The sequence below is a fragment of the Macrosteles quadrilineatus genome, unplaced genomic scaffold (assembly GCF_028750875.1).
Source record: "Macrosteles quadrilineatus isolate MER2022 unplaced genomic scaffold, UCM_ALF_1.0 Scaffold_3__2_contigs__length_128488019, whole genome shotgun sequence".
NCBI lineage: Eukaryota > Metazoa > Arthropoda > Insecta > Hemiptera > Cicadellidae > Macrosteles > Macrosteles quadrilineatus.
In genome coordinates this window covers 17,737,162-17,757,450 of record NW_026542596.1, presented here as the reverse complement: position 1 = coordinate 17,757,450, position 20,289 = coordinate 17,737,162, and the positions used below count along the sequence as shown (strand labels likewise).

Below are 20,289 nucleotides of genomic sequence, written 5' to 3'. Positions count from 1 at the left end.
GTAGTTTTTAAACAAATTATAGAGATACTTATATACGATAAATGATTTAAGGCTGGTTAAAATGTGCAATACTAAAGGCTGGTTTATGAGAAAGGGATACTTCTGGCATGATATATTTATCTTTTTTTGAAATGCCAAGTCAGTGTTTAACTTGTGAATATTTGTAAACCGTATTTTTATCGAACATAGACAATAAAAAAACAAACTTTTATAAGCCAAATATGTAAGTAAAAAGTGCAGTGAACTTTGTTTTTATTTAATATTCAATCGGTTATTATTTCTTCATGGAAACTATAAATACAAAGTGTTAACAAACCTTATAAATATTTTATCCAAAAACTTTATAGCAAGTAAACAAATTCATTATATAATATTTAACTAATTCATATTTATTTATTTTTTTTGAAGTAACCCCTTTTATTGTTTAGTGTATGATGAAGTATATATTTAACTACGTTTATTCGAAGCCACTTATTTATCAAAAGCAAACAGTTTATTACTACAACAGTTCCAAACGATTGAACCGAACAACCGTAAATGATCAGAACCATGTAACATTTCTTATACATGCTTTATGAACCTAAACCGGCGCAAATTCTAAAGATTCTCCCTCGAACAAAAGAAAATACAGAGATCTGTCAACCCCATCTGGTTCCCGGAGGACTAATGAATTAAGGTAAGTGGGGATGTCAATTTCAGCATCTGAGTCAAAATTGAAAGCGCTTTAGATTTCATCGTTTGGGTTGGAAGGGGAGTATCTGATTGGAGCCAGTTCTCTCGAGTCATTAGATAAGTGGTGTTAAGCCCGGTGGACAGTTATGATAAGAGCTTCCTGCTGGACCCTACAGTCCACAATCTACACAGTGTACAGACAGAGGTATGATAATCGATATATCCTTCTCCTACAGTGAACACTGCGACAACAGCACACTCTGGCGGGGGTGGAATACACCACAAGGACAGTAGCGCTGCACCGCGGACAAACGTTCAACTGCATTCCCTTAAACAGTTTACTGTAACTTAATTAATATGAAATTATTTAGGTTAAATATTTTTATTCTTTATACCAGTTGGTAAACGCACACAGAAATGCATATGAACAACATTAGGGTCAAATAATAATGAACAATAAAAAATTATTTATGTTATGCAGTCAGAATATAAACAAAAGTTGTCTTGTTTATCTATGAAATTTTTCGTTAACGCACTACTTTTTTTTATTACCTTTGTATTGTTAGGGTTTTGCTCAATTTTGCAGTCTATTTTTCCCTGCTATATTCTCACTTTGGTGCATTCACTATAATTGTTTTGTATTTAGTTCATCACTGTTACACTTTGTTGGGTCAACTGTTTTTACTTGCGAAACATTGTTTGTCACATACATTCGCTATTTACGGCTGTTTACATTCCCCAAATTATATTGCTGTAAAAATATAGTGAAATAATTAATGTTAATATCCTTCTCAGATTATAAAACATACAATCATCATAAACATATAAACATCATACAACATTGTGTAGTTAAAAAAATACCCGAAAAAGTGTACTATATTTTTTACCACTATAGATAAAGTAATAGGACTTTTGAGCTGTTATTACTTTTTTATCCCTCTAGGGGGGCGACCAACAAGGAGTCAGACAACATTTTTAAATAGCAGCATGGTCAAGTTTGGTATCAAATATAAATTCTTAGTAGGTAGAACCTTGGTATGGTAGAACACATAGCTGCAACCCCGACCTCAAACGGACAATTAAGTCAAAAATAACAGCTGTAAAAATATTTCTTAAATATGCGATTTTGAATCTTTGAACGGCTGTCATTTTTTACTCAGTAGCCTAGGTCTATTGAGCTCAAATTTACTGTATTGTATTCTACCAATTAAGACCTTTAATTTGATATATATATATAAACCTACACTTAGGTTTATGATTTTCTTCCTACTTCTAGCGGTCGGCCCTCTGAGGATGTAGCGTATAATATCATTGCAGGTTCAATGCATCTTTGAACAGCTGTAATTTGACTCAGTGGTCCTTTTGAGTTTAGGTTTGCGGCAATGCGTTCTACTATGACCTTTAACGTAATACCATATTCGACCTATGCTGCTATTTAAGAATTTTGTCTGACTCTTCGTGGACCGTCCCCTTAAGGGATAAAAAGTGATCATAGCTTAAAATAATACACATTTACGGCTATTATTGATATACTAAGTTTTAATTTTAATCTATAATGGTAAAAATCTATTACACCGTTCTGGAACTTTTCAACCATGCTGTATATATAAATGGATGATATGACGTAATGACATAAAAGAAGAACTAAAAATCAATTGAAACGTAACATTTTTAAAATGTAATACCTTAGTGGAAAGAGTTTATGAAAAACACTAGGTTCAGTGAAAACTACACAAACACTGGATCTAAGCGAAATACACAAAATACCTGCAACGCTTTTTCAAAATTTTGCTTCGGACTGAATACCCGAAACAACCCCCCCCCCCCCTCCCCCCCGAGCCCGAGTGTAAATGTTCTTAAGAATGTGTACTGGAAAATGCTGTTAACGCTGTTTTGTTTGTTCCAATAGAACATTATAAAACAACAGTTCATCGTGTTGATGACGTTGGAATAATTGAAACAGTTTCTACCAAATATTCTTATGCTCATAGAGTAAATTACTGGTTGTTTAAGTTCTATATACAAAAGCTATGTACAAAAGCGGTAAAAATGCTTATCACTATATTGTTTATCAGCTTCATCGCACATTATGTAACAATTGGAATCACAACTTGTATGATTTGTGTTCGATATGTACTCTTTTCCGAGTATACACTACGTACAGTAACACAAATACAGTCGAGAAGTAATGGGCTGCACCAAAAGAAAACACACACCGGTAAAATCGAACACAACAAAATATTTGAAAGTAAATATTTGTCACATCACCAACATGTAATATTTCAAAATACAACCCTTCTCGCGCCGAGCCTGACGCGACCGTTCTATTTACCCAGCGTTCCGCCTTTTCAAATTTACTTCAGAGTTTATTTATGCAGTTTGTGTACTTCCAGTTTTCGGAATGACTACTCTATTTGATTTTGAATCTAAATACAAAATATTTGTGTACTAACCAAATTTTAAATCAGTATGTTTAACCCTTAATCACTATATTAACGGAAAGTAAATAAAAGAATCGTCTCATAACACTTAAAAACGTATATTTACGCTTATACTGTTACTAACAAGACGGTAAATATACAAAAAGCATGCTTATCGATTTTAAAAAATCTGTATTTTTTTACAAAAACAATCGTGGTGCAATTCGTTTGAATTAAAATTAAGGTAATTCAAACATGTTAATAAAAATCGTTAACTAATTGTTTAGCAAAATACTGTAGACATTTGGTTATTTTATTGACTCTTTGCATGGATAAATATTTAAATTACATCTTGGACGAAAACCATGATAATTTATCCATGATAACTTATAGGAAAGGAACATTTGTGTACTTACAATCCACTAAGGCCTGAATGTGAAACTATAAACCGAAGCACTACAACACTTCAAATTGTAATTTTTAATTCACAAAAAGCATAGCATAAATTCACCCAACCAATTAGTTGAATCGGAAAACACTAACAAAAACATTGTTGTTAGAATTACAAACATTTTGTAGCAAATAAACACTTCACAAAACCGAACTAGCAAAACGGAAAGCACTGAACACGGACAAACGGAGAGACGCAAGGCTTCAGCTGCAGAAGAAACACTAATAACAATAAAGAGAACATCATGGAGCTATTACTTCATCAGTGGCTGGTTGGTGACCCTAACTGGGACCCAACTGTTGGTCAAACGGAAAACGGTATAACAAGTAAATCCATCTATCCACCGAAATGTGGATGTAGTTGAGGTAAGTATGAAATATTAGACAGCACTTTCTTCCTGAATTATTAGTTACAATAAATGTGTGATGCACTTGATCTTTTAACATATCACCGATTTAGAGTGTTCACCATATCACTTCTTAAGTTTTCTGGGAGTGTTGTAGGCCTAATTGTTTGAGTTTCGGACTTGGTTGAAACGATTGGTTAGATTACCGGCATATTACAACAAGTTTAATTTTTTCACGGCCTTTCTTTAAAAGCGTGATGATTGTACATTGAATATATGTAAGATTGTACATTGTATATTGAATTTCAATGGTGAAGACAGTATAAAAGGAAAATACGGGCTAGTTATTGTGTGTTTTATAACCAAATTATGTTAAAAAGAATGTACGATGAGTCAATTGCTTTCCCAGTTGTGTTGCCAATGAAGAGTATTTTTCAAACCAATTTTATAACATCGGTGGACTCCATTTTGAAACATCAAAAAGCTACTTTTTTACCTTAAACTGGCCCTCTTATACTGATCGCCAGATCAATCACCAGTTGAGCACTATCTAGCGCGCAACACTCATCCTTTTAAATGTTTAAAATAAGCTACAATCTTCAATTTTATGTTCCAGCTTAGCTGAAAAATGTGAAAACTTGTAATAAAAGTAACTTCTAGGCTGTAGAATTAAAACTTATGATGTGATATATGTTATTGAGGTAATGTTACACATATTCGTATGTACATGCATATACATACATAATGTAACAAGAACCAACGATTTTAGATTTCAAGAATATTTCGAAATATAGAAAAAAACCACCACAGCAAAGCTGCAGACCTAAGCGAAATTCCATGTGCCTGACTGGGTTTCTATTAAAATATTCCCTGAAAAGTGTCGGATTTATTTGCTATTTAGATAACATGTAATTTAATGAGTACCTAGGTTTGCTCCCACAGGGAAGGTATTGAGGTGTGTTTTTATTAAAATGTTGATAGCTTAGTATGAAATAAACAAAATTGCCAAATTTGATTAAAATATATCCATAAATAAGCAAAATACAACAGTTGATTTATTCCCGATAAGAATAACATGGGAATTTTAAATTTAAAGGTTTTTTTAATCATCTCCGTAACCATTAGGCTTACAACAACGCTTCAATATACAAAATTGTTTCTTTTTTAAAGCTGTAAAAAATTGTCTTGAAAGAAATTGTGAAATTTTATGTTTTTAGAGTCGAAAATAGGAAAGCCCAATTTTACCCCATAAACCCCCCCCCCCTTAGACCCCCGTTCCCATAATCCTGCTGGTTCACGAACTTGTTCGAATAAACGTAGGTTTTGACGTTTTTAACAAATTATGAATCTGAACGGAGGGTGTTTTTGGCTTCCGGGGACTTCAAAACGAAAAAGTAAATCGGTCCCGGGTGACGGTAATAGCTTATTTCATATATGGAAAATTCGCTAAAAAGTAAAAGACGACTAAAATTGTATTACGATTATTCTTTAGAACACAATGAGTATTTCCTTTTACTTCTTAATATTTGTTTTAAACAAGAGTCCTTTTTACAATATAATTTAATGTAAGTTTTAATTTATTAGGTCACACACAGACTAGAGACACACTAAAACCCAAGTTACAAGGGCAGGGGAATTTAGACTTTGTTGGCGAAGTACTTTATTTAATTGATTTTTAAAGCTTACCCTGAATAAATACGTTAAACACCAAACGATATTGTAAATCTACAACTAAAATTTAAAAACAAAATCAAAACAAATAAAAGTCATTTCATATCTAAAACGTTCTACGTTTTTTTACTTTCTGCCAGCTGTAGAGTATAAAAGTTTATAAATTTTGTTCAAAAAAAAAAAAAAAAAACAAGAATAGCTGAAGGGCGATCGAGTGTTGAAGAGTTTTCAGAATTTCTCGCACAGGTGGGAAAACTATTTTAATATCAGGCACCTGAATACGAACCTTCCAATACAAAATAAACAAGAAAATGTCCAACTTCGTTTTCCGACTTTGAGAATAAGGGAACAACTTTTCTGAAGTTATATGTGATACGGAATAGGATTTTCAACAATAAAGAAAACATACTTTGGGACACTACTTCATACAAAATAATCACCAAGCAAGTTAATGCGTTTTAAAACTTCTGTAAGTAAGTAGACATTTAAATTGAAGTGTTCATGAGTGGAAGGAAATGCATAAAAACCATTCCCTATTTCATGTCGTTTAAATTTTTTTTAATTATCTAGAAATGCCAACAGAAAGTAGGTATAGCTATTTTTTCATAGCCTAATGACACAGGGCAGCTGAGCTCTGTTTCGAAATATCCGAAAATAGCTAACCTTTCTCAAAATCGAAACCTTACCATTGTTAGCCATTACCTACTAGGCTACCAAATTAACTATAAATCAACTATATTGAAAATTACAAATAACATATACTATATTTAGCCTCATTTATACACTGAATATGCTAAACGAAGATTTACAGATGACACATTCAAAGATTTATGGCTTTATTTACATAAGATACAAGTTTTTATACACAACGAAGATTTATTTAAATATCTGGCTAAATAGCAGCAATTCATGATAATAACAATGCAAAGGCAATCAGTTACAACAATGGTCAAGCGATGGGAGGATGGCCTAATCAACTCTCCAGCTAATCTATGAGGGGAGCCTGTCTTGTTCCATTATCTTACGCACGCGGTTACTGTATTCAGCTACAGGTGGATTATGTGGTCGGATAATTAATTGAAAAATATTGATTCAATCTAGATTTAATAATAAAACAGTAAGTCTAGTAAATATTTTAGTATATAAAGTTATGTTTAAAAAAATAAGCTTTACACTTTACTGTAAAGTAATTGCACATTAATTCAATAATAATAATCAAGGCCTTTTGAATTTCGAGTGAGCAAATAAAGTATGTATTTCGACATTAAACAGAAAAAAACACATAGGTTTCAAGGATTGTGTATTAAATAAGAGAACAATTCCCTTAAATGTAGTGTTCGTTAAATGTTTTCTTATTATTTCTATTATTTGACACCGATACTAAAACCATTTACCCTTTCTTACGCTCTACTATTTAAAAAGAAATTTGGGTATATTTTCGAAATAAGGTTTTACACGATTTGACTTAAACATTTAGTAAAATTAGTCGTTTAGTAAAGACAGTTATGGTAAAAGAGATTTTTTTTATTCGAAACAGTTTTGAATTGAAAACAGTTATCAACTTGAGAAAATCTTTAAAGCATTAATTCTGATCCAATAATATAAAAAACAAACCCCTTGCTTCTAGCTATCGTATTTTAAACTATTTACATTTATTTACTTAGCTCCTTTGGAATAAATTGTAGTCATAAAACGTCACATTTACAGTAATATTCAAAGTGGCTATAAGTGTTTGCTACGAATCTGTCACAGGACCATCCGATATCCTCCAGAAGTGATTTTATCTTAAAAGCCTCGCTAAGAGAGTTATCGAGTCCATTAGTTCCTGATAGCATCGGCTACAATTTAATCGCACGCTGAGGGTGGTATTCGCTACCTCGCTACCTCGCTACCTTGCGTATAATCACATTGAAGGCCTAATGGACGAGGGTTCTCGTACGAAGCACCTACACGGCTTGCAAATGCCATGTTCCGGCTTTTATATTAGCTGAAAATAACTTTCTGTTTCAATGGTTAAACATCTGAAAGTTTGAATGTTTGTTGAATATACTTATATCCCACGTTTTGTTTGATAGCTAATTGAATTCCTCTAGAGCATTCAGTGATTTAACTAAACTGTGCCCATTTGTTTCATATTCTCACCTTACTAAAAAAAACATAGAAAACTAAATTATTGTAATAAAAGCGAACAAACGTAGTAAATGTGAGAAAATAAAAAAATATTTAAATCATAGATGACAATCACAAAGATTCCGTCCATTCTGCTAACTTCCACCCTACCATAAATAGATAGATAGATCATAAATAGAATGTATGGTATCGAATATAATATGGTATATTCATAACGAAACGAGCAAAGTCCTACAAACATAGTTATGATAACCCAACCAAACCTAACCGCCGCAGCGCGCTGTAAAATATATGGCCTCCATATAGTACCAAAGTACAAAACTATCAATTGTAAATCTTTAAAACACGTTTCTTTGTACGATTCATAAATAGGAACCTTTCGTTATCGGTGTTTAGTGTGCTTGTTCTTATTGCCATTGCATGGTGTGGATGGTCGTGTGTATAGAGCTTGGCATTTCTGCCCTTGAGTCATTGGTTCAAATCCCACCTTTCACCAATGGTTTGGTGACGGAATAATGTTACATTTATTTGGTATCCGTTGTACTATAAGTCTTCATATATGGTAGTATATGGTATATGGTACAGTATATGGTTTCTTATATGAAAAGACTATTACTTAAACTGGATACAAACTTTGACTAAAACCTATATGTTTTAGTAAATTATTCAACAGTTCCAGAAGACCGAGCTTTGCTCGGATTGAATTAAACATTAAATTTATTAAATAAAATATTGAGCTAAATTAAAGATATTTAGTATGTACTTTAATCAATGTGAACAAATTTTAGTTTACACAAAGAAAAAGTTGTTATACACCTATATAAATACATAGATTGCTATAAAAATTACCTGTATCAGCTGTTTTATTAACTGCAGCTACAAAAATGTATTGACGATAACATGGGTACTTTAAAGGTCTGTAGGGCGGAAACTGGATTTTTCCAGCCTTGTGACCAACTCCAATCGATTTCTCGTGGCTAAATACATTGGCCGGTGGTTACAATAGTTACAAAACCAGCCAAATGAATGTTGTTTTAGTTGCAGATAATCTATGTAGTGTTTTAGATGTATTGACGAAGGTAAAACGTGTTTGAATGACGCGCTGTCCAATTTGATACGTTGAATAAACAAAAAAATAAAAATCCTCGTACAAAAATAAAAGTGTGTCCGTACAAGTTCTTGTTTTTGATTATAGGACCCAGATTTATAATTTTAAAATAACCGAAATAATAGCGAAGATATTCATTGAGGCTAAGTAAATGATGTTAAAATTGCAGGATACCAGTGACTAATTTAACTTTTCACACCCCATCTAATCGGACGCGTTCCGCCCTTCAGGGGGGCAAATTCTTTTATCCCTTCGTTGGCTCATTTGCATCATACACCTCTCTAACGAATTTGTTCCTATGAAATACCTACCATTTTATTGTTCAAATGCGGGTTTAAAGGGTAGCCTATTTAGGGAAGGTGTTAATATGGAAAACACATTACACTAATAACCTGGGTGCATTATTCTTCAAGATCACATTTATTTAGTTGCATTAGCAGGAGTTATGGTTGAGTCAATTGCTAAAATATTGTAGTAAATTATCATACAATGCAGCTAAATGCACTACTTTCCCTTTTCATTTTCCTCAGAAGTAGTTTAAATAATGAAGTCGATAATGTAATAATGCAAGTCTGAACTAAAGCGTGAAAGAGCAGAATTTCGATATGAAATAACTGTCATGGAAAATTTAGTCATTTACTCAAAATTGAAATATTTTAATTTCAATATAAGGTAACTTTGTATTCTGTCTTATTCTAATTTCTATTACGTTTCACGCATAATAAACTAAACGACCCACAATTCGTAATTCGGATAATTTTTTATGTAAGATGTAGTCTACGTTAATCTTTGTATATTTTTATTTCTACTTCTTAACGGCAAGATTTTAAGGTTTTATTGTCTCTTTCACTGATCATTATGGACCATATAAATTGACTTCCCTTATAATTGATGTCTATTTGAACTTTAGTTTTTGATATCTAAAACCTATCATACATAACCTACTGTATATAAAACTGTTCACGGACGTGTTAGAGGTTAGAAAATAGTTTTTGTGCTATTTAAATGATTGTGTTTATATTTTTAGTACTGTTTGTAACAATCAACAAGCTGGGTGATGAAAATGTTATAGAATATTGTGTTTTAATTAAAAATTCTTGACTGTAAAATCACTGTAAATACATTGACGGAAGACCTGACGGACAGTGGACTGAGGAATTGCGGATGCAACAACCGAACTGTGACTGGACTGATATGTGTTGATCTTTATTCCGACTTTAAACGGGGACTGTATGTGCTGAACCTCTAATCACACTGAAGATTTTTCATTAGGTTTCCCCTTGAAAGACCCGTGACTTAGAATTAAGTAATTAACCGATTCAATTATACATTTTACACTAGCCAATTAATATAACCCAATCTCCACTATGACTTCAGCAAACAGTATTTTCTTTATCCGTAAACAATCTACTCCCCTCGCCTATAAATTGAAGCTTAGAGCAGGCCAGTGTTATCATTAATCCGGTCGCAGGGTCCGCTAATCGACAGACCCCATTAGACTTCCCTCCCTTATTGTCCTGATTTAATTATGTCCAGCCTGGTTCTGTGATGTGAACGCCACCTGCAAGCCGTTCGTTAATATTCTGCGACTAACTCTCTTCATTTACGTGCTATTGACACCTAACAACGCCCTTTCAACGTGTTTTGAATGACGCGCTGCCCAATTTGATATGAGGTTGCGAGTGATTTCCTCCACTTGCTAATACAAATTGTAAAGTGATACGAGTATTTGCAGCAAAATATTGTTGAACATGTACACAAATATTCCAACTTTACGTGTTAATTAGTAATTAATGTGTTCAGTTGCAATACTTTAACAACTATACCTTTTCAAGTGCCCTTTATTATACTAAAACGTTCTGTACATTAAAACTTATTTAAAATTATACTTATCTAGTTTTAAAAGTCTTCCAAAAAATAGTTAAGGTAATTTATAGGCTAAGAGTGTGAAAGTAGACTTATAATCCAATACTGTCTGCAGACTATTTTGATGCGTTTTCATGTTGGTAAATCTAACTATATTGATTTGTATTCGAAAATTGCAGAACCATGAATCATATAGTCAAAGATACTAATTACCGGTTTATAGGACACCAGGTAGTCTAATAACACACATTGGCTTGAAACGAAATCACAACTGTCTTACACCTGTCATGATTCAAACGTGAGCAGAGTTGAATATTGGAATTGTTATCGATTGATTCGAGAATCGCTTAACTTTACTATTGATTCAGTATGGAAAAAGTATTTAAATCCCACAACAGCAAACCAGCAGACTAAGCTAATTTCGATTTATGATTGTATTTTCACTTAAATATCTCCTTTAAAATTACAAATCTATATTCCTTATTTAAATAATATTAGTTTAACGAGTTCTTAGGTTAGCTGCTACATGGAATGTCATAAGAATAACATGAACATTTAAAATATATACAGTTTTATGGAATTTTCCCCTTAAGCGCATAACAACGCTTAAAACCACCAAATTGTCTTTTTTGCAAGCTCTACAAAATGGTTTAGAAATAAACTGCAAAACTTTTATTTTAAAGGTAAAAATGGGAAAAATCTAGTTTGACCAGTAAAATCCCCATAAACTTCCGTTTCCATGGTCCGATCATGTTGGTTCGCAAAACCAGTTCAAAAAAATGTGGGTTTACAGTTGTATACCAAATTTCATTAAAATCTGATCATATTTGCTTTAGTTATCGTGATAACGGACACACATACATACACACGTATATAACTATATGGATTTGAACGAATGGGGTTTTTTGCATCCGGGTGCTCCAAATTAAAAAGGGATCAGTTCTGGGTCCAGGTCTTACCACGAGACCTAGCTCTTAGCTTATTCCCCATATGGGAAATTCGCTAAAATGCAGATATTTCAAAATACTTAAATCCAAATGATGTACCGTTTGTTGTTGCATATACGATTAAAAGTTTCATTGTGCAAGTGAAATGAAAAACTTATTTCCAAAGTTCCTACAACAATTATACATTTCGTAGAAATTAATTAAACCTGTTTTTCCGTTTTTAGTAGTACGTTGTCGTAGAGTCTGCTAGATGATGTTTCAATATGGCTCCTTATTGTAAAGCTGATGTTTACATGAACAAAAAGTAATATTTGACGGTGTAAAGTACAAAGTACATCTCCAAGCACATATGAATGTATCTGCCTCACCTTGAGCCGGGAAGACATAGTTGCTAACGCTGTCAGGGGTGGTCCTGGCGCGGTGGCCGAGTGAGGGATGGTGCAGGGACGGCCCTCTAGGAGGAACCTCCGGAGGCGCCGGCTCTGGGGGCGAATGGTCTCTGGGCTCTGAAAATCACAATATATATATATATATATATATTTTTTTAGGTTGGTGGCCTCTTTTAACCTTGCATTTGCCCGTCCACATAGACTACAGATCTGTGCGTGGAACGTATCCAGCAAAGCAAGGGGTGAGCCGCGGTACAGCACAAAGGTGAACTGTACTGATAAAAGTTAGTGGCAGTGACCAGGATCCGAACCCACGACACTACTGCCTTGGGCCCTAAGTCCGTGACGCTACCGACTGAGAAACCGACTCAACACTTAATTACTTAATTAATTAATTACTTAATTAATTACTTAATTAATTAATTAATGATTACTAATTAATTACTTAATTAGATAAGTTTGTTGGGTCATACAATTTACTAATTGTATTGTTTGTTGTTTGTTTGTTGTTGTTAATTGTATAATTTAAGTATATACAAATTCCACATAGCATACTTGCTATACTCTTAAATGAGCAATGTTAGTTTGCTTGAGTGCGTGTATGTATGCAAACAAATCTCGAAAAAGGCTTCGACGATTTCCTTTCAATGTTGTAAATAGTTTATATCTGACCTAAAATTGTCAAAAATCCAACTACGTAAAAAAATGAAATTGAACGTCATTTTTTTTTAAATTGGCCTTTCCTTAAATTGGTCGTAAACAAAAGGCTTCTAACATGTCTTTATAACAAGTCATCCACATAAAGTACTAGCATATTACAAAATAAAGTACACAGGGAAAACATCAGTTGATACTATTGAGCAAAGATTACACTGAAGATTACTCGTTATAGGGGTACAATGGAAATAAACTGCATCGACCTATGTATGACTCGTCCACCAAGTACTAGCTTTATAACACAAAAAAATTATTAGTTGCATTTGTAGTGAAATACTCGTATATTTTGTGGCCAAATGTTGTTCTAAAATATAACCAAATGGAATTAAATAATAAGTATATACAAATTGCTAAAAAAATAACAAACAAGTACACATTTGATTAGTTATGGTTAGTTAGTAACATTAAAATTATTTTGAATCGACTATATAAAGTTTTAAAATTAATATTAAATATATCAATGTTTTATATTGTTGTTTGCAATTTGTGTTCTTTTAGAAATTGCAATGGGATTTGGGACTGGAGGTAATCTCGGGACTAGGGTGGTTTCTGTTCTATATTTATGTCTTTAGTCTTCTCTTTATAACGGCTCCTGTTTTCAATTGTGTATCACTGAGCTAAACAGTACTATTCAAATGGTTTTTTTCAGTTTAATTATCTGTCAAAATACCCATCGTATTGTGGATAAAAGGTGTGTTAATAAGGATAAATATTTAAAATCTACAATTTCTTGTTGCTACGGGCACGTATAGTTGACATTATAACATTTATTACAAACGATATTGTCAGAAATATGATTTTGATGTATTATTATGAGATGAAAATGTTATTTAGGCATACTTTAACCCCATCACACGGTGGGTGAGATGGGATGCAGTTTTGTTATTGACCATGATCAGATAACATATTTTTTTAAGACGCAGTAACGAACGAAATATACACCTCTAAGATCTTGATATTTATTCTTTTTCGTCATACTGCAGCAAAACAGCCGTTTTTAATGCAGGATTTGCGGGTCTAAAGCAGCATTTTTGTCTCGAGAGAGTAAAAATCAGCTGTTGCAAATAGTTGTACATTTCAATTGTGGCAATCGTATCGATCGAAATCATTTATCGATTGAGTTATTAGTTAAGGTTTTAGCCTATTGTTGTCAATCGCTCGACATATCGATGGTTTAGTCATAGATATAATGTACCAATCATAATAAATGACATGATTGAATCATTTACTAAACAGCTGCTTATTTACATTAGCAGAACTGAAAACAAACTGTAATGAATTTTTAGAGGTTATCTTTACACAAAAGTTATTTAATTTTCTAGCTTAGTTTGTTAATTAATGGTGCAACACGACGAAAAATATAGTTCACCACACTGGCCAAAGGTGTCTTTAAACCCTCGATCATTGCTCATTTTCCGACCTTGGTTTCGCCTTGATCGTAAAAATTGAGCTCAGGTCAAAAACAGTCACTTTAGGCCCTATTGATGAAATATACTATTCTTTGATCCCCTTGAATCAGTCAGCTGATGTTTCTTACCACAGAAGATTAATTGTCTGCGCGTTTCTAGCCAACTTGGTTTTAGTTGTCAGACTTAATCTACACTGAGTTTTTTCGAAGGAAACTAGCAAAATTACTTTCGTGAAGAGGTGAATTGTTTAGTCATAGCTCATGTTTTTACAGAAAGCGTTTTTATTATTTCATTGCATTGTAGAAACTTAACATGATTTATAAAATATTAACACAAAAACAGGGTCTTAGTTGTGTCTTTGAGGGTACTTTTCCTCATAGCCTAATTTCGAAACTGAATTAAGAACAGTGTAATGCTTCGTAGGGTTTCTAATGCTGGCTGCACAAAGCCAGTGGTTTCATTTGGTTGACGTTGTCGGGCTATTTAGCATTTCAGTGCCTCAAGGAATCCTTCTGTAATCCTTCATGGGGCAAATTTAATTCTGCTTAACAGTAAGCAAATGATAGGTAAGGAATGAAAGACTAAAATAATTTGAGACCTTTAAAATTTCATTGATTTTTTGTTTATGTTTTGTTTTTTGGGTACCCTATTTTAAAGTATAACCTCGTTTCTACGGTTAAGTCTACAATATCTCGTCCAACAGTTTAAAAATATAGATCGATTTCAAACCACACATAATATATAATGCCTTTACACAAGCAAGCTAAACCGATCACCAACAGGAACACTACGTTACAAAAGTATGATGTTAAAGGGAAAATAAATCTAGAAGTTCAAAAAGTTATAATTTTGTTGTCTTACAAGCTTTTTTTCAATAATGCATTAGGAGTGGCGGAATTTCTCCCCCCCCCTAGAATTGTACCCCGCCTAGGTTATAGTGTCGTCACGATGACGTATCATTTTCTCGACCAAAATGGAGTGTAGGGGCCGGAATTTTACATATCTTGATACTTAATTGATACTTGATACTTGTGTCCTTAATCCTTGACCGACAATGTCGGATAGATTGCGTCAGAGGCACATTAACATACTATTTATTTACATATTATTTAAAACTAATATTTACAAACTTTTTACTAAACAAACTATTTATTAACTGGGCTGTGGCGATTTGATTTCATAACTGATTTCCTACTGCAGTGCTGTTTTCAGCTAACTTTTAGTGGCACTTCCCTTAATTCCTCTAAAGAGTAGAGGGGTCTTTTAACCAGATGGCCCTGCAGTACTGCCCTGAATTTAGTCCTGTCTAACTCTCTCACTCTTTTTGGCAGCGTGTTAAAGGTCTTGATTGCTGAGCGAGGGTAGCTTTTGATGGAGTGGCTAAGCCTACACCACGGCAGATCAAGGTCCTGGGCCTTTCGAGTGTTATGGCTATGTTGGCTTTCCCTCATATCAAAAAGGTGGAGGTTATCTTTTAGGAGTAGCAAACTGCTTAGGATATATTGGCTGTGTACTGTTAATATTCCTAGCTCCATGAAGAGAGGCCTTCAGTGTTCATCAAAGTCTGAGGATGTTATAATTCTTACAGCCTTCTTCTGTAAGAGGAGAATGTCCTGAGTTAGTGGTGCGTGTCCCCACATCGCTATGCCATAGGTGACATGGCTATGGAAAAGAGCATGGTACACATTTTTTAGTAGATAGGGCTTGTGCAATTCCGGCAACCCATGAACTAGTACTGCCAAAGGCAACTTATATGCTTATCTCCTTTATGTATTACTTAATTTATGCCCCCAATATCACATTGCGGGGTTGTGTTTTAACGCCGTAAATGACGTTAAATGAACAAACCAAACTCTGGCACTGTGGAGTTTTTTTAGTACAACTTTTGTCAATTGATTCCTTGACGGTTATTGCGCTTTTTTATATAATTAGAAATATGTCAACATAATCGGCCTCCTAAAACCTCTGATAAAGTCTTCAGACTGTTTAATGATTGAAACTGACATTTCCCTATTATGAAGTAAAATATTAATAGATCACTGTGCAACACTCGCTATTATTGTTTAATAATTTTTCATTAAGTTACATCGAAGACGTTTACAATACGAAAGTAAGAAGACGACTACAGTGTTATTTTTATCAACGCTCAAGCCACGAGTGCTCGGTCAAAATGTGAGCCTGCATCAAAAAAAGCCACTATAGGCTGTACTGACGAAACCTAATATTAATATGCCAAATAATAACATTTCTCTTGCAGTTCCTAAATTATAGAATTGACAAACCTCAGGTCTAAGTTCACTGTTGTCGAATTTGTAGACTCCACTATATACGCCATCAAATAATGATTTCCGAGTATCGTTCCAATTCGGTGATCCACAAATCTCGGCTCAGAAACGTTAGAGGCAATTATCTCGGTATTACAGGAGCTAGTCACTCTCTGAGGTCATGTCATTAGAAATATCAATACAGAGAATATAGTTTGGATAGCAACAACAATCAAATATATTCAAACTCAAATAACTTGTGTTTTCGTGAATAATACAACATTATTTCTTTAACTTATTAAATTCTGAAACTTAGAATCTAAAGGTCTAAAGGTCATTGAAATATATTTGGTACCAAATTCTAAAAAGGCAACTTATATTTATTTTTAACCATTGGGCTTGAGAGTAATATGTTCACATAGTATTGTATACAAAAAAGTAATATTAGACCTAGCCTTGCTCGGTTGTGGTTAATTGGATTTTATCGTTATAAAAATGTCGTAAACAGACATTTTATAAATTTTCTGAAATCATTTTTATTACAATCCATAGACATTTTATCTCTGAAATAATAACAACTCTGTAATGAAAAATTTTGAAACTAAACAAATATATGATACACTTTTATCTTGAAGTGTTGATCGCTCATAATCTGTCTCCCTTTTAGTCGTTGAAACCCATTGTTCGACTTTTACACCCACCAATTAAAGCAGATAAAAATATGGTATAAACAAAATCATAATAGTTTCAAAATGGCTTATGACAAAGATTTTTTGCTTTTTTCGCTATTACTTCTAGAACCCTTATAACTTAAAACATGCAAAAAAAACCTAGATCCAGTATTATTGAGTAACAAAAACAAAGGAATGGATAGTTAGTGTATAGTGTGTATTATTTCGTTCAGTGGTCAAATACTCTACCGAAAAAATGTAATGTAATGTACACACTTCTCTATTTTTCACCTTACGCTGTAAATAAAACCTGTGATTGGAATTTCTTCCATTTGTTTTTATTGTCTGTTTATATTTCGCTGTTATTTTGTCACCAGCATGGCAACACATAACCCATATAATTATTTTTTTAATTTTAAATTAATTTTATGTTAGTATTTTTGAGCCTATTTTAATTTATAAAGAGATTCTGCACATCAACAGGAAAATATCTTTCTATTAGTATACATATTTTCCCTGCGATGCACACAGGCTGAGAAAACAGGCTTTCGATAAACATGCTTGCCTATAAATATGATTGATTGTAATAGTTTTGTAACTGTTCATTTATATTATTTTGAAAAACTTATAAATTCTGGATAGGTTGGTAATAATTATTTTGATACATAGATGGGCTCTATGTGACAAATGGAATGCTTTTAAAAATGACAGTTCCTATTTTCAATGAAAAAAATAATTAACTTGTAGTTTGGATTATACGGTGTGTAAATTAAGTCTTGAAACAAACCTGTATTTTTAAGCCGGAATAGATAGAAATATTCTGTTTGTGGGTTTGCGTCATTGTGTTTCTTTTGACAAGCCCTTCAAAATTAGGGGACACTCAATAGGGATTGCTATTTGAAAAAGATAAGTCACACCCTACCCCGTATCCTGTTAGGGGAGTTAAACAATTTTTTTAATACAATTGCGAAAATTTTGTTAGGAATCAATGCTACAAACAGAATGTTTCTATCTATTTCAGTTCTAAAAATACAGATTTGTTTCAATACTTAATTTACAAACTGTATATAGCAAACATAGTACATGATATAAGGTCTGTACTATATCAGTACTTAAATAGATTCGCTATCATGTCTACTTCTCAGTAAGTTGGGCTCATGACGTTGACAGAAGTAATAGACTTGCGAGTAGTTGGTCTGACTTTGGCATCACCGGAATAACTTAAACCTAAGCCTCTTTAAGCTCCATGTCTACATAATGGGTCTGCCCACAACCTTCCTCCTGTTGTATAAAACTCTCGCAAATAGCTATATTCTTAACATGTTATTTGTATCAACGAATATCATGACGTATTCAGAGTATTCTCTTCCTTAAGGTCTTTTCATACTATAAATGTACCCCTAAAGCTTGAGTTGAGCTCGAACCCGCTGGGTCAACGGCATCACACCACTAGGCCACGCCGACGTCTGTGGATAGTTTAATGTAAAGAATTATGTGTTTATTATATGTTGCCTTAGTTTATACATTATTTGCATAGTTTTTTTAATGGTGTTAGCCTCCGAATCACTCTAGTTAATTAATAAACGGTTTAAATACCTTAACTGCCAGGTGGTACTTGGAGTAATATTACACTACTGCAGTTTCAACTCTCAGGGAGCTTTCTTCATGTGTCAAAGGAAGTCAAAAGTTGTCATTCATACGAATTCATCACAATTTAAACTACAAGAACACAAATACGGACACGAAAACGAACATAAAAACGAATACACACGTAAGAGTCACAAACATTTTTCATGGGTACCGGCATTGACGCGTGCGAGGAGCTAGTCTAGACTTTTGACTTCCTTTGACACCTGAAGAAAGTCTTCTTAGGGCTGAAACTGTAGTAGTGGAATACTACTCCAAGGATAACCTGACAGTTAAGGTATTTAAACAATTTATTAATTTGCATAGTTAAATTTACAAATATTATTAGCTTTTAATATCATTTCGCTTAAATAATAACAAAGAATGGACCCTCTAAGACACAGACTATACATTTTTTATACATCTAGGTTGAAAGTGTTTTTTCGATAGACAAGTTAAAAAATTGTCTTTAATCTTTTTAGGAATACACACTTCATAAGCCTATTGAACGTGTTAATTGATCTTTGGATATTTTTGTAAGTTTTGTAGCTTTGCACCATCATACTAACGCTTAAGTACAAAAATAATATGAACATATGCAGACTAGATATCGTCTAAATGTGTTAACATGTAACTCATTTACAGATATCAAATAGTTATATTCTACCCAAAAAACGTAAATATTGTTAATAACTCGTACTCATGCCAAACATAAGACACACTGTGCTCGTTTGAACCCAATTTTCCAGCTCTACTGTTAGGGTTTGAAATCAAACTAAAATCACCGGTCCATTTGTCTTAGAAAGTACAGTTTTTTTATAATCTAGATTGTTGGACCTTCCGCTGAAATTAGGCTCCAAACCAACATGGCATTTAACACTGGACTTAAATATAGATTTCTAGGGCAAAAGATCAGCAGCCCCCACCGAAACAATATAGCATACCGACTTAAAATTTCAATAAACATATATCTAGTGGTTTTCATGTAAATGATTAAAAATCGTATTGCAGAGAATATGTTGCGCAAGTAAACAACTGGATTAGACGCGTCTATTCCCGTAGGATACCTATAGTTGAACCCATTATGCTGATATGAACACTAAATAGGCTTAGGTAAAAGTTGTCCTGATGTGTCAAAGTCAGAGTAACTATTGCCAAGCCAACTCTGAAACTCTGCTATATTGGAAATGACACACGTTGCGACATCAAAACTTAGCTAACACCTTTTTATATGAAATAAATAGCTTTTTAAAATGTTAGTTATTTGGCTCATCATATACATATCTTAATATATGGTATATTATTTAAATATCCATCTAGTGTCCTCAATAATACAACAGTAATGTTTAGACTCGATAAATGAAAAAAATATAATTATGTATTAATTAAATATAAAAGGGGGTCTTCGTACCCCTTTTTACGACCATAAATAATATATAGGCATTCCAAATTATAATTTTCAAACAATTTAAGAGTTAAATTTTGTAATCTGCTGTTATTATAAATATAATAGATGTGACATAATAAGGTAGTAATTTTTCAGCAACTTTAACCTTTAGATTTCGATCACTCTGTTTACAATACAAAGCCTACCCAATGCAA

At 33.1% G+C, this 20,289-nt stretch overlaps 1 protein-coding gene across 1 annotated transcript in view; it reads right to left on the bottom strand.

Moving 5' to 3' along the window:
* The window catches only part of LOC128989023 (uncharacterized), an 81,001-nt gene that overhangs the window by 43,340 nt on the left and 17,372 nt on the right, over positions 1 to 20,289 (bottom strand). The window contains exon 4 of the mRNA XM_054410878.1: positions 11,980 to 12,117. Within this exon, the coding sequence (XP_054266853.1) occupies positions 11,980 to 12,117 (138 nt within the window). The remainder of the gene's footprint in view (positions 1 to 11,979; positions 12,118 to 20,289) is intronic.